At 39.6% G+C, this 15662-nt stretch overlaps 1 protein-coding gene across 1 annotated transcript in view; it reads left to right on the top strand.

The window, feature by feature from the left end:
• ANO10 (anoctamin 10) overlaps positions 1-15662 on the top strand; it is an 84340-nt gene that overhangs the window by 41720 nt on the left and 26958 nt on the right. The window contains exon 11 of the mRNA XM_056857394.1: positions 11479-11595. Coding sequence (XP_056713372.1) covers positions 11479-11595 — 117 coding nt within the window. The remainder of the gene's footprint in view (positions 1-11478; positions 11596-15662) is intronic.

The raw sequence follows: 15662 nt of genomic DNA, 5'->3' as shown, positions 1-15662 counted from the left end.
GCTAGAAATAGAAGAGAGCTGGGACATTCCTCTAGAACTTTTATGATCTCTCTTACACTTTGGTATTTTGCAACACTTTTACAAACCTGGTTTCTTATGGATAGGTATTTTCCATTGCACGAGAAAGAGATACGTTTTCCTTCTCTAGGTTGTGTGACTACAACTTTTTTAAGGTTCCAAAAATATATTGCTTTCCCCACAGGCCATAATTATGAATCCGTATGGTGCTTGGTGTTACATTATGCATAGTTCCTATTTAAGTTAGAAAAATGAGAGCCTAACTATATGTTAAGTTAGCCTTACAAAGCATCCGCAAGGGAGCCCAATATGGACAAAGGCAAAGAGTGCATCAGTGTTAACATTCTCCCTTGGTAGTGCAGCTCTAGGTCAAATTGCTCCTATGGTTGCTTTTTATGGCTAAACTCTAACTTGGGATCTGATCAGGGTTCCCCGATGTAACGTATAGTTTGACCTTAGGGAAGGAGCGAGAAACATTTATGTGTTCCACAGATGTGCACATCAAGTGGACCAGAGGCCTCGACTGAAAACAAAAGTAAGGGATTGCATTGGAATGTACCTTGGAATTGAAATTCTGGAACTCTGCAGTTACTTTCCTTTGCTTCTTTCTTGCAGGCATCAAGTAACACAAATCTGATCTTTGTCTTAAATGTTGTAGCTAACCAATAAAAATTATAGTTGTCACTGTCAGCCCTTGCGTAGCTGATATATGTTGACATGAGAGGATGGCAGAGTTGTACCATTCCAGTTACCATAGACACCACAGTCTCTTAAAGACTGAGCTACTCTAAATTGTATTGTCATTTTTTCATCCAATCAGTGTTATTATTACGAACCTAGATCAGCCAACAAAAATATAGTCAACAGAATCAATAACACATACAAGAAAATATATACACGCAGCAAAAACGCATAGCCTCATTAATCTGACTTCCATGATACATGCATGGTTCATAAGATTTCCTCTTCCTCCTGCTCCTCATTATTAGTATTAGTATTCAGGCCAAAGCACAGAATTTAGCCATGCATGAGCTGAGGTATCACTTTGCCCTGCAAGTCTTCAATCACATATGGTATGTGTGAGCCCCCTCTTGAAAAAAGCAGTCAAGGTAGCTGATACCTTTCTTTGGGTATTCTCAATAACATGGGCCATCTGAGCTCTCAATTAGCCAGTCGACTGGAAAAATTATACCTAGATATTTAAAAACCTTCACCTAGTTAATATCATGGCCATCAATTTGCCATCTATGCTTGACAAATTTTATAGTGAAGACAAGAGTTTTAGTTTTTTGAAAGTTAATTTTTGCTGATCCACCTTGCTATATGTAGTGAGAGCTCAAAGGGTTCTTCTAAGCCCTACTTCAGAGTGTAATAAAATGACAATGTCATCCACATATAGTAGTGTGGGACTCTGTCTATTTGCTAGTTTAGGCGGATGAAAGTCTGGATTGGAGAGGGCTTGTTCCATTGAATTAATGTAAAAGTTAAATAGCAGAGGGGCCAAGATACAACCATGTTTCACACCCCTTCTAACAGGGACATTGAGTCAAATGACTCTAGATTACATTTTACCATCAGGAAATTGTTTTTATACAATGCACGAATAAACACAAGTAATCTATAGTCCACTTAGACTTAGAACATCTCTAATTATGTCCATAGTTTGTCCTGATAAACACCCTTTTATAGTCTACAAAGGCTGCATAAGGTACCTCATGGGACCTAGCACTGAATTTCTCTGCTGAATGGTGTAAAATCTGGTATTGATCTATAGTGGAGCAGCCAGTTCTAAAGCCCACTTGTTCCTTGGATAGAATGTTCTCTTGGCTGAACCAGTCCCAGAACTCCCAGCATAAATGCCTTTCTTAATGGAATTGATTTTTAGTGGCACATCAGCTTTGTGTGATTTTTGGGCAGGTGGTTGGGGGTTGGTCGATCCTGTAAGCATTAAGTACATGTTTTAGGAATTTAAATGACTGGGGGAGGAAATTTCTTCAGCTGGATAGTGATATATTGTGTTGTCAAAAGCTGCTTCCTGGTTCGCTCTTACTCATTTCCTTCTTCCATGTTTCACACCACCTGCACAATTGTTTCTTCTGAGTCCTTTCTTTCATATCATCTGTTACAATTATGTGCTGCCCACAATTTTTCCTTCTAGTCTTTTAACATGATCTCCAAACGTTAATGTATTTTAATATTCTTAAAAGTTCCTCTCACCTGCCCTTGCATTCACAGTTCCTTCTTCTTTGCCAGATGCAGTAACCTGTGCCAGGCAATGGTGCTTTGATATGTACTCAGACATGCCTTGATTGGAATGGTTTTTGGAATGGAGAGCCAGCTTGGTGTAGTGGCTAAGAGTAGTTGTTTGGAGTGGTGGAGAACCAGGTTTGATTCCCTACTCCTCCACATGAGTGGTGGACGCTAATCTGGTGAACCCGGTCGGTTTCCCCACTCCTCCACATGAAGCCAGCTGGGTGAGCTCGGGCTAGTCACAGCTCTCTTAGAGCTCTCTCAGCCCCATCTACCTCACAGGGTGTCTGTTGTGGGGAAGGGAAGGTGATTGTAAGCCGGTTTGATTCTTCCTTAAGTGGTAGAGAAAGTTGGCATATAAAAACCAACTCTTCTTCTTTCAATAGAGAAAGCCAACCTAACCATCCATTGAAATGAATGGGGCAATCAACAAGCACAAGAGATAGTTATGAAAATGCCCACAATTAAATGTTCACTCTCATCTGGCTGCTGTGTACTAACTTGTTGTTCAGGGCTAAACATTAATTCTCAGTGTCCATTACGAATTTATAAGCATAGGTTCTCCTACCCCATATAAATTGTAACACGTGCCCCGTTTCCCTGAGTAATAAGATTTCCCTTACCCAGATTTGTACCCTTTGGAGGAGAGAGTACTTAAAGTCTAATGGTGTCTTTTTAATATTTACTTGATTTAAAAATATAGAAGTGGAGACATAAAGGTGCTTTTATAGTGCAGCGGATCTGCTGCCAAGCATCAGATCCCCAGATGGTGTGATCCTGCACCCCCAAGATGCTTGGGGGTGGGAGGTAGAGTGGTGTGAATACTCTCATAAAACTTCAAAGTCGGACCTCTCCATATGTCTGAAACAGAATTGGCAGTATCAAATAATGGGTGATGAGAAAGCTCAGAGATTTGAACAGATAAGCAAGGTTATAAGTTTGTGAAAATTAACAAGGTTAATTAAAATTAACAAGGTTAATTAAAAGTGGTACAAGGTTATAGTCAGGTAAAAAATGCTAAGAACAGCCAATCAAAATTTCTGTAAAGTGGATCCTGTAGAGTTGTCAAAGACTGTGATGAATAAGGAAATCTAAGTCTCTGTTTAAGCCAGGATGACATGTAGTGTTTAATTTCTTGATGAATTCTAATTTATGTTGTATATTATCTTTGAAGTTTTTGTGTAGAACAGTAACTGTCAGGTCTGTAATAGGGAGATAAAATGTTTTTTCCACTGGTTTTTGGATGTTGTGGTTTCTTGTGTCCAATTTGTGCTCACTGATTCTTTCATACAGAGACCGACACATTTGTCCAGTGGAGTCAGTAGAATGCTTTAGATCCTTAACTATTGTATGTTGTTGTTCAGTTTAATTATTTTGACCAATTTGGAGGAGGGTTTTTTGTACCTTGTTAAACTTGAACAAGTATTGCTTTAAGGAAAGTAATGCTTTTCAAATACTGTCAAAATTTGGAACAAATGTAAATGGTTCTCCATTACTATTTTATCTACTGTATCCTTTTGCTTGAGCAAACATACTCATTTTGCAAGCCTAATTTCTGAAAGGAAAGTTCTTGCAGTGCATTTGCGTGAAGATGAATTATCTTATGGCAAATTCAACATTAGGTTTTAACGAAGCAGCTGTAGAAAAATGAGTGTGGCAGAGGAAAAAATATTTTACACAAAACATGTGAAGAGCTAGTTTTCATGAATGTTTTTTTCTCTTAAGACTTCTTTGTTTCAGGACATTAAAGTCAAATTAAAAAACATGGAAAGGATGCCAAAAATATCTTTAGTCATGGCTCTAAACTAGCTTCAAAGTCTGTTAGTGTACATATTATAAACAAAGTATTCTTATTTTCTTGCTTGTTGGGCCATGGGAATTGTTGCTGCCTTAATCTCAGCAGGTTGTCTATGGAAATTATTTTGGAGGTCTTCGGCAAAGAACATGAATGGAATTACTTAACATTTCTGATGCTGTCAGAAAATCTCAGGAGGCCATCAGGGCCTTTGTTCCAAGAATGCATTTCCATTAACTTGTCATAACTTAAGAGAAGGCTTGTCAGTTTGCAGGTGGTGGGGACACATACAACCCCCATAAGTATAATAATTTGCTCTCTGCAATCAATACTAATGTTATATTGGTACTTCAAGACGTGTTGTTTTCAGCCCAATAACTAAGGCCCTAACTAGGTAATACGTGGGAGATCCATGATCAGATCTTCCCAATCTTTTTAAAAATCAAATTGTACCTATGTGGGGATGCCTAGTTTGGATTGGGGAGAAAGGTTTTAATCCTTTAACCTTGATGGTTTTGCCAATTGAAACTGACCCTGTAGGTCGGTATAACCTTGGAAAGGGAAAAAAAAGATGGGCAAGGAGAGGGTTGTGTCCTGTCCCCCAGCCCATACCTAAGGCTAGTAACTGAGGGAAGGGGTCAGTTTCAACTAGCAATATCTTGGAATAGAAGGAATTAAACTCCTTCTCTCCCCCCCCCCCCCCCAGCAACCCAGGCTAGATTGGGGTCCTAGTGTGTCTACTATTTGGGAACTATGGAAAGATCTGATTATGTATCTAGTTATCCTACCATGCAATCCTGAAGGGTGGGTGGAGCCTCTTAGGAGCTGGTGCAACCCCACTACCGGTGTCCATGCCACTTATACCTGCAAAGTGGCATGGACGCCGGCGCAGGGTGACTTATGCCGGCTCCAGGGAGCAATGTAGCAGCGCTAACCTCGGGCACTGGCGCTGCCTCTAATGGTGGCATTTTTCTGGTGCGAATGTGGTTTCATGGGGGTGGGAGCGTTGTAAAAAGTAATTAGTTTTTTTTTTACAGCCAAGGAGCCTCTCAGGAGACAGAGCGGCTGCACTGTCCCCAGCTGTCGACTAACTATCCCTCCTTGAGGAATGGGCTGAAAGTCACACATCTGGTCTGGTTGGGCCAAACAATGGTTTATCAAGTTTATGCTCCTAATATGTCCAGAATAAGCACTCTGATCTGTGGTTTTAATTCTTCCTTAGTTTTTCTTTTGTATACTCTTTAAAAAATAATTTTGTGAGTTTATTTTTCTCACTTTGTTTCAGTATGTCGCTGGAGGAGCAAAAATGTGATTTGAAAGATCTGTGATAAGTTACTTGACTTTAAAAAAACTGATTGTTGCCTTTAATGGCTACAAATTTATGTGACTAAATCACTTCCTTTCAAGCTCCAGGAGAAAAATATGGGATCCCATGTTTTTCCCCTCCACAGGAGGAAAAGCAGTTGAGAGAGACAAACTTGGAAAACTGGCCCATGGGAAATAGGTAAAGCACTCCCCTCCCTCAGCACTGCAGGTATAATTGCATTACCAATCTTTGTAGTTCAAAACATATCACACCAGTAAACAAGCCTGACCCAGAAGTCAAAGAGTTACCATCTCTGGCCAGTTATTTAAATGCTTTCTTGCTAGCCCAACATATTTCTCCAGAGTTTTCTGTTCATACAGAACAGAGTTGGGTTGGTACTGCATAGCCTGAACCCCTATCTCCAGGTTCAGGTGAGGTTTGCCCTGTCTAAAAATTTTTTTCAGAAAAACCCAAGCTTTTACATTTTTGACATGATAGCTTAAATGTAGTTTGGCTCTAGAATGTGTAGCATCTGTTTTTAAAAAATGAAATGATTTAAAACCACTCACACTGTCTTCTGTGTTCTAAGCTACATTAGATTTATTCAGTTCAGTGCTCTCAGGTAGTAAAACCAATCTAATCTTTATTATTGTTTCACATGTTCACATTTTGAGGAGTTCGATACTAAGCCCTGGCCAAGATCAAAGCCCTGCATCAAGTTTCACACATTCCTTAAAAAAGTATAAATTGAGGAGTTCTTAGAGTAACTATGATTTAAAATATTACTTTTTCTTCAGTTTTCCATTTCCCCTTTTAGATTTAGAGTAACAGCATATTGATTTTGGAAATAAAGCTTGATTTGTGTCTCCTGCGAAACACCCTTAAACTGTTGAACAGTCTGATGACATGAGATCGAAGGTTGAGAGGGGTTCTTCTATTACTGTGATTCTACTACCAATCAATCATATTTAGTCTGTAGATAGTTTATGGAATCAATATTTTTCTGCCCTTGTTTAGGATTCTTTATTGCTTAAAAACAATCCCCCAATTATATAATATAGCACAAACGGTAAGCTAACTAATTAGATTCATTTTAAGTAATGGTTTTAGTACCTATTTACATACAAGGTGAACCTTTTTTATGATTGGAAATGAGTTTTTGCCCCTGCATGTTTAAAAGAAAAGACAGTTGCATTCAAAAAGTAAGGGGGAGAATTATAAAAACCTAATGTAATGTAGATGTTAGAAAATAAAAATGATTTGCCCTGATAAGGTGACCTCTTTTCAATGCACGTTCCAGCTGCTCTTTTTGCACTCTCCTTTGCAGCAGTGTTTCCTAAACTTTGCCCCCTTTCAAGGGGTCCTTCTGATCTTTCTTTGTCTTCCAAGCCCTCTAACCCAACAGCAGTCATTACTTGATCAGGTAAACACAGAATCCTTACACACAGCGGCATATATGCAGCCCACTGATGTGTAGGTAAGGATCTGTAGATTGGAGAACTAATCCAACATTGGTACTGAAAGAAAACAGGGCATCTCAAGACTCCCTCCTAAAACCAGCCACTCAGGGAAGGAAACAGGAGTGGAAATGAGATACTGTAGCCACAAGCTCCAATCTCTTCCCTGTCTCTCCTTGACTTCTGTGGTTAACCTAGCAGGAGGTTTTTGGGGTGGAGCCTGGGGAGTGTGGGGTTTGGGGAGGGGAGGGACTTCAATGCCGTAGAGTCCAGTTGCCAAAGCGGCCATTTCCACCAGGTGAACTGATCCCTATAGATGCAGTCCAACTGCTGCTCACCAATTATGCAGTGATTTTTAATGTTCACATTGTCTGTTGTACATTATCTCAGTGATCCTTACAAGAGTCAGGCAGGCTAGTATTATCCCCATGTTGCCAACAGTCAGCTGAAACTGTGAGGCTGGTCCACTCAATGGCCGAGGTGTCATTTGAACTCAGGACTTTGCCGCTCACAATTTCAGCTCCACACTACAGTACCTGCTGAAGCAAGTTCACAGATAAGAATCAGTCCACATTTTCTAGGCACTTCAGCATCTTCCAAATAAGGTAGTCAGATAACAGGATCCAGCGTATAAAAGTTGCAATCAGTTGAGAGGTACTTCGTAATGCATGGTATCAATCACAGTCTTGAGCTGAATTGCACAAGCATTTTTACGAGTCTGCGCTTCATGTCAAATTTATTTCGGAGCATGATCAAAGCTTTACTCTTCATCAGGTACTACATTAGCTAATTTGACTTTTGGCAACCTGTATCCTAATTCCTATTAAACACTATCCATAAATTAATATAAGTTTTGTGCCAGAACATTTAAGGATTACATGATGGAGATATATTATCAGGTGCACTGCAGCATTCTAGACTGCTGCGTTGCAAAATTTAGTACTAAGAAATACTGCAGCGTATACTTACTGCTTCTTGTATGTCTTGAACATAGCTATGCATTGACGTAAACATGAGAAAATACATCATCTGAAGGTTTAGGTATCTCTGAGTGGCTGTTTAATTCACTCCAGCAAATTAGTCCTTTTTTACTTTCAAGTTGTTGATACATTTTTCTGATTTGTAACCGAATTACTAGTGTTTGTAGCAGGCTATTGAGATTTTATTTATTTAACAAAATTTATACCCCCATTTTCCACCAGGGGCCACCAAAATGGCTAACAAATTAAAACATACAGAATAAAATTGCATCTTAAAAACCATTAAAATAAACAAAAATCCCCCAAACACATCGATAAAACAAAAGCAGAGCTAAAATACATATAAAGACCATACTTACAACATTAGGCAGGAAGGAGGGGTCATTGAGGAAATGGCTAACAATGCAAAAAGGTCTTCACCCACTGCCTGACAATGGCAACAGAAAGGGACAGATGAGTCTCCTTGGGAGAGAGTTCTAGAGGTTTGGTGCCACAACCAAGAAGGGCCTATCTCAGAATCCAGGGACACCTGAAGCAGGGCCTCCGGTAGGTTCATAAGGGAGTAGGTGGTCTTTCAGGTATGTTGGCCCCAAAAAAGTCAGCATCAGCACATTGAATGGTGCCTGAAAACAGAGACGACAGGCCAAGACTGGAATTTGAAATGGTCCCTGGCATCTACTTCAGTCAGCATTCTGGCTGCAGCATTTTGCACCAATCAAAATTTCTGATTCTGCTGAACATCTTCATAGTCCCTAGGCATTTTAAAAATGAAAACTGAGATTTTCAGGATGCTGGCTTGCGCCACATACCAATTACAGGACATATATAAGTCCTAAATATAGCTGCTTCTGCTGTTCGTTGACTGAATCACTACTATACAGGTCATTGTAGGTTTGGATGCAAATATTGTGTTCTGAGTTTGTTGAAGTAAAATGGATTTCTCTGTATGGCTATAAATTCATATGCCTCCCCTAAGCCACAGACTTAGGGGGTCAGAAGGCATTCTGGAATGTTGTATGGATCAATTTAAGGGTGTGCATCAGGAGGAGGGACTGGCAGAAATGGATCCCCACAGGTTTCTGCTTAGGATCCATGCCATTGCCAAGCTGCAGCCGTCCTACCAGAAATGGTGGCAATTATGTTATTTACAGTTCTATGGGAGGCTCACAGTGCATTCCTAAGGAGAGTTACTCCAGTCTAAGCGCATTGAAATGAATGGGCTTACACTGCAGTAACTCTCCTTAGGAATGCACGGTCAGCTACTCCTGTTCTTTGTGCCTGAAATAGTAAATACCATGATAAAGCTATCTACTAAACTACGTAAATAGCCCTGTCACAGTTCTGAAGGTTTGAGAAGGGCCTTTCTCTTTTTACTCTGCTTGCCCCGAACAAAATTGGTAACCAGGATTAGAACAGGAATTGGTCCCACCTGGCTTTGAAAATAAAACAAGAAGAACTGGGAGTCTGCTGCATATGACAAGAACATTTTCTGTGGTTTGGCTAATCTTTTACTAAAAACTGTAGCAACCATTTTAATAGCATATATCAGTGTTGAGTCATATTCTAAGCCCTTGTGGGGAGGGGCCGTGGCTCAGTGGTAGAGCATCTGCTTGGCATGCAGAAGGTCCCAGGTTCAATCCCCAGCATCTCCAGTTAAAGGGATTAGGCAAGCAGGTGATGTGAAAGACCTCTGCCTGAGACCCTGGAGAGACGCTGCCAGTTTGAGTAGACAGTACCGACTTTGATGGACCAAGGGTCTGATGCAGTAGAAAGCAGCTTCATGTGTGTTCATGTGTGGAACAGCAGCATTGTTCTAAATTGCAAGAACTGAAGATATGCTGCTTCTCAACAGCGTGTTCAACATGATGATTACATGGTGTTATGTCTTAGTATGAAGAAATCAGGATGGAATTAACACAACTCCCTCACGTCAACAGTAAAATATCCTCCTATTTTGCCATCTGCCAAGTGGGTAAGGAGCGAAATATCCATGTCTCTCTCACCCTTGATAATTGCAGTTCTATCAAACTCTTTGTGGCCTTCTGCCAAGTGCTTTGAGAGCTAGTGGAACTGGCCTGCTGTGCAAAAAACCCCACATATATAGCCATGAGCAACAGCAGCAGCTGTGTTTTTGTATCAATGTGTCCCTTAAAAAAACCAAAAACGCTTCTTGGAATTTTGAACAGCTAATTCAATTTCTACAATATATGACTGCAGGACTGCAATATTCAGTTGGCCTTAGCCACCGCTGAACTACCGTATGTTATATGTAAAACAAGTTCATTTTGTCAAGAAGAAAATTGTCTGCCAAAATCTTGGGGAGAAATGCAGTATCTGAAGAAGGGAGCTTTACTTCTGGAAAGCTTATACCCTGGAAATTTTGCTGGTCTTTAAAATGTTACTGGATTCCTACCTTGTTCTTCTACTGCAGCCCAACACTGCTACCCCCCTGAAACTGTCTTTAGGGGGGAAACACTAAAAACTCCATGTTAAGAAATTGGTGGTTGAAGAAGTATCAACAAAATCATAGTCTCAGAATCAATATCAATATTTACAGAACCTCCTGTGGGTGGGTGTGGGTGCTTTCAAGTCACAGCTGATTTATAGGGGGGCGTAGTGTTTTCAAGGCAAGAGAGGTTCGGAGGTGGCTTGTCATTGCCTGCCTCCACGTGGGCTGAGAGAGTTCTGAGAGAACTGTGACTGGCCCAAGGTTACCCAGCAGGCTTCTTGTGGAGGAGTGGGGAATCGAACCTGATTCTCCAGATCAGAGTCTCCATGATTCTAGTATAATGCAAGTGACAATACATAATTTACATATATATGTACCATACCTTCTGTAGTTGTTTATGCTAGCCTTTAATGCACGCTTGAAAATACGTTTCTTAGGCCTGTTTCCTATCCAGTATCTGGCCGTATCACCTTCTAACAGATTAACAACATTGTGTGCTATTGTAGACTACTTAAGATTCAGTACCAGAAAGTAGAGCTTAACATTACATATTGCTCCATAACCCTTTTTACACCATGTAGCACTGGAGACTGCAGTTTTAAAGGGAGAGCAGGGTAATTTTTAAAGCCTTTTCCTCTTGCAGGGTTTTTCTGATTAAAATTGGCACCCCGCCTGTTTTTGCACCCATTGGAGAAACCTACAGGTATAACTTAAGTATTTTCCTGTGTGGATCAAAGAAGTTTGGGGTTGAAGATTTTCATTAGAAAAATGCTTAAGGAAAAGATAGCCCTCTCGCCTCTGTGCTAGTGTTTATCCTTTTGCAACTCCAGCACGTGGGTTGGGTAAAATTTAAAGATTGATAAAAAAGGATAACAACACACATGTATTTGCATACTAAATTTAAGGGGGAAGGGATAACAAAGGGCTTTTGTGACAGTTTATTTTGTACATGCTAGTATCTGGCGAAATTACCATGGCAGACAGAATGGTTTACTAACACAGAGGTTTCCTCAGCTGTGGATTTTTCACTTCTTATTGGTACTTTCTACTTCATGACTAACTAGAATAGTACAGAAGGATGGCTCATTACTCATAAAGACTAATAATGCTCATTTTATACTTGCTGTTATAAATTGTGGTTAAAAGGTAAAAAGTGATAACTGCTGCAGACAAATGTTTCTGTGATACAGAACTCATAACTGAATATTGTTTATCCTTTTTAGCATTTAATGCTGGCAATAAAGTTTCTCATGGCATTTGCGATCCCTGATAAGCCACAAGATATTCGGATAAAATTGGGAAGGCTAGAATTTGAATCGCTGGAGGCACTCAAACAGCAGGTAAGGATGACTACTACTTCATTGTAATTGTGGACCATGCGCATATGCTGAGTATCATTTGGAATCTTCTAGACCACTGGTTCCAAACGTGGTACTGCCCCTGTGAGTTGATGGGATTACCTAGGGGGCTCTTAGGGGCAGAGGGGTGCAGGAGGTGGGCCCTTTGACCACATTGTTCACTTATTTACAACTGACCAGGCTAGAGACTAGTCGCTGGTAAATGGCACTCTAAGTTTCTGCCTCTGCATAGTGCTGCAATCTGGTGGAAACTATCAGAATTTTTAGTAAATACGCCACCTGAGCTCTAGTCAGACCAGTATACTACGTTTTGAGAAGCTGTCTTCACTGTGTATGTTTTTGTCTCTGTCATTTTTCAAGTTGTTGCTGTTAAGTCCTTAACATAATAGTATGGAGTGTGGTATTTATTTTCCTGTGTTCTTGTTTACTGAACCTGCTGATTATGAGATGTGCTTTTTAGCTATCTGTCATTTTTGTCACAGCCCACACAATGTTAATATTTCTAGGTTATATAAATGTAACCCTGTGGATTTGGGCCTTGATTGAAGTTTGGTGGGAAAGGTATTTTGTCTCTGAGAGGGAGCCATTGGAGAGTCCTGAGGGGAAAGAGAGGGTTATGAGGAGAAAAAAGGGAGACGGAAAAAAGGGAGACGGAAGCACCTGAGACGGAGCCTCAAGAGAGCTGCAGCCTCCAAAGATCTGCAGCAACACAAAAAGCCTAAATAGCAACACCACCACAGTGAGCAATGAAATGGCTGAAAATATGGAAGATGCATTGTGAATCATACTAAGGACAACAGAATTTGCATTACAACTGGATGAGTCAATTTTGCCAGGCAATGAATCTTTGTTTCATGCTTATGTGTGCTTTGTAATAGATGAAAGCTTGGCTCAAGAGTTCTTATTTGCAAGGCAAATAAGAACAGATACTAAAAGGGGAGTCAATATTTTGTTCAGTTGAGCAGTTCTTCAAAGATGAGGAAATTCCACTTGTTAACATACTTGTTCTGTGTTGAGAATGATGAAGATTGTGAATGTTCGAAGCTTCATACTAAACCAATAGTTTTTTTGGTGTTGGGTTCAGATAGTCAATGACATAACATAAAAGCACTTATTACATTTCAGTAATAGTCAAATTCTACCAGACATTCACACCTCTTTTGTCCCACCTCTTCAGTGCTTACCCTGGTCACCAAAAATCTGGAAAATCCAACAGGGTTTGTAGGGCTTTGAGAATATATTTGTGTTATGGAGGCAGAGAATATTCTGGCATTTTAGGGCATCTACTGAGACAGCCTCTTTTAGGTGGCTCTTGTTGCTGATGTTGAGTAAATTGTTTAATAACAATAGCTTTTTTCTTTTTCTCATTAATATATATCTTGGGTAAATATGGGCAAAAAAATGTTTATTCTTCCTATCCTGGGATTAAAGAATTTAATAGTACCAGAACTGGGGACAATCTACCCAACTGTTTTCTAGAGAACTCCAGTAAACTTGTATCTACTACTCAGACCCTCTGAATAATATCCTACCATTGTTTCCTCCACGTTGACGCATTCGGCCTTTAATGTTCAGTTATTGACAGCTTCTGTAAGGTTTGGGCAAACTATCCAAATTGTTTGTTAGTATATGTACATGTAAACAATGAGTTCTGATTTATGACAAAGATGCCTGGAAATCTGAGGCGGTTGCACAGAGAAGCAGCTTCATCAATTTTATATGAGATTCAAATTCATTCTAATTCCAGAGGCTTTTAAAAATCAGGTAGATAACTGGAAGGTTTTGTATGTGTTTTACTAGATGCTGTGCCTGAAATGTGAGCACCTTGTCAAAAGTTCAGTTTAAGACAGCAGCGCTCCAGTTCTTAGCGTGTGTTTCTACCTAGGTCAAGAATGCCTTCCACAATAACTCCCTCACAGTTCTTATAAAGGTTGAATGTAATGTGCTGCAGCTGAATTTTGCCGTTCACAGATGTGTTTACTTGGAAGAAACCGTGGCTAGACCGTGGCTTTGCATAATATGACAAAGAGCAGGATTGTAAACCTAGAAGGACTATTCCTTGTCTCTGCATTTATATGTATTTTTAAGACAGGAAAAACTAGGTCATCCACTGAAACCTTAAATACAAGTTACTATAGCCACCTTTGGCTTAGAGTATAAAACATCTGCCGGCTGCTGTCTACTTAATCCTCTAGTCTGTATCTACTTGCTTGTAGTCAAGATTTTTTTCCTCTAATCCGTGAAGTTTATTACAATCATATTTTCTAAGCTTCTCAGGCTTGGCTTTAAAATTCTTATGTAATTTCTGTGTAAACTGAGCCTGGCTCTTTCTGGATCTAGTACCCATGTACACAGTGAAGTGGCCTAACTTGGAAGTGGCCCCCTTTCCCCCACTGCACAACTTTGGGAAGAGGGAAAAGCCCTTATTATAATAATTGCAAGTAACCATTGTTATCATTTTATCTTTGCACATATCCCTTTATTGATTCCATATTATTTACTTGATCATTTGAACTTTCAGATAATGTCATAAAATAAACTGAGTGTATGCCTCATTGTTCCATTTGTCTGGATGAGTGCAATCTCCATGCCTATTTAAAAAAATAGCACCTTAAAATGCATTAAAAAAGAATGTTTACACAAAGTTATTATATCTTTACCTTCATAACCTCTTCAAAATATATACTTCCACCTGCATGGCTTCATATGGAAACTGGAAACATTCTCCTTTAGCATATATTTCCAGATGTGCATTGGTAAAAATGTAGGATTGCAGAATACTGATAGGGAAATACAGTTCTTGCTAAAGTTTGTCCACATGAAAACAATGACAAAGAAGTGGCATATAGAGTAGAAATATTCTCTTTAGTGTGCAATGGTACCCAACACTATTCCAAGCTTCACTACCTTGCCTCATGCCATTAAACTAAGTAGGAGACTTAATAGGAAGGAAACAGGATCGTGACAATTTTAAATAAAGAACAGATAACTTCTGTACCTGTTCATATTAGCTGCAGTGCTGCATTTTGTAATTGCATGTTCTTCCACTCTTCTGTTTATATGGAATAGTTAATTATAAGTTTATGGGAATATGCTGATGGAAATAACCAGAGTAGAAGGAATGGATGTAACAAAGGTAAACGTACTCTGCTTTTTCTCTGTTGTGAATTGCTGTGAGATGTATTGAATTTATATTGTTATCCATCATAGCTTTGGTTGGTATGCTATATTTATTCTGAACTGCTAGTGCCAGAACTGTGACCGACCACCATTATAGTTCACTAAGTATTTTATAATCTTTCATAACCACTCTATGATGCAGGCAAATCCAATATTTATGCTTGACTGCAGCGAAGGTATCATACTATCCAAGGTCTTCCAAAAGGCATCCATTTGTTAGGACACATAGCTCTTCTATATCAATAACATTAAATCAAACTTGTGTAAACTGGCTAAGAGAATTGGTTGAGAATGGTTAAGAAACCATTACCTTGTATAAACAGCTGAAATGAACTGCTATAGAATGAGAATTCAGGCTATGGTTCAAGGTCCATACATTTGCGATCTGCAGGTGGGTGACATCAAGATCCCATCTGTACATTCACCAGATGTCTGAGTGGAGGTATGCAAGATTGATGGCATTTGTGCTTCCATAACTGCCACAGTGGTGGCTTTTCCCAAGTTAATTGGAAGAGAGGAAGCCGGTAGCCATGTTTCTGTGCCTTGATGCTTCACCCAGATTGTGTGATAGGATTAGCCAGTGAAAAGATGGTTCTGCCAAAGACTGGGCATGATATGATCAGGCCTGTCTGATAGAATGGTGGCTATGCCTGAATTATGAAAGACCGTGCAAGCTGCCTCTCCACTGTGTTGAGAAAAATGGGTGTAAGTTAATCTACTCTTAAAAAGCAAAGATATATAAAGTTTAATAATTTATATTACTAAAGGAGCAATATCTCAAAGTTAATAAAATATATAAAACACTTCTTGTGTCAGAACAAAACAAAGGACTAAACATGTTTCAACAGTGTCTTCATCAGTGGTCTGTT

This window comes from Euleptes europaea, chromosome 11 (genome assembly GCF_029931775.1).
Source record: "Euleptes europaea isolate rEulEur1 chromosome 11, rEulEur1.hap1, whole genome shotgun sequence".
Taxonomy (NCBI): domain Eukaryota; kingdom Metazoa; phylum Chordata; class Lepidosauria; order Squamata; family Sphaerodactylidae; genus Euleptes; species Euleptes europaea.
This window is presented reverse-complemented; position numbering and strand designations above follow the sequence as displayed.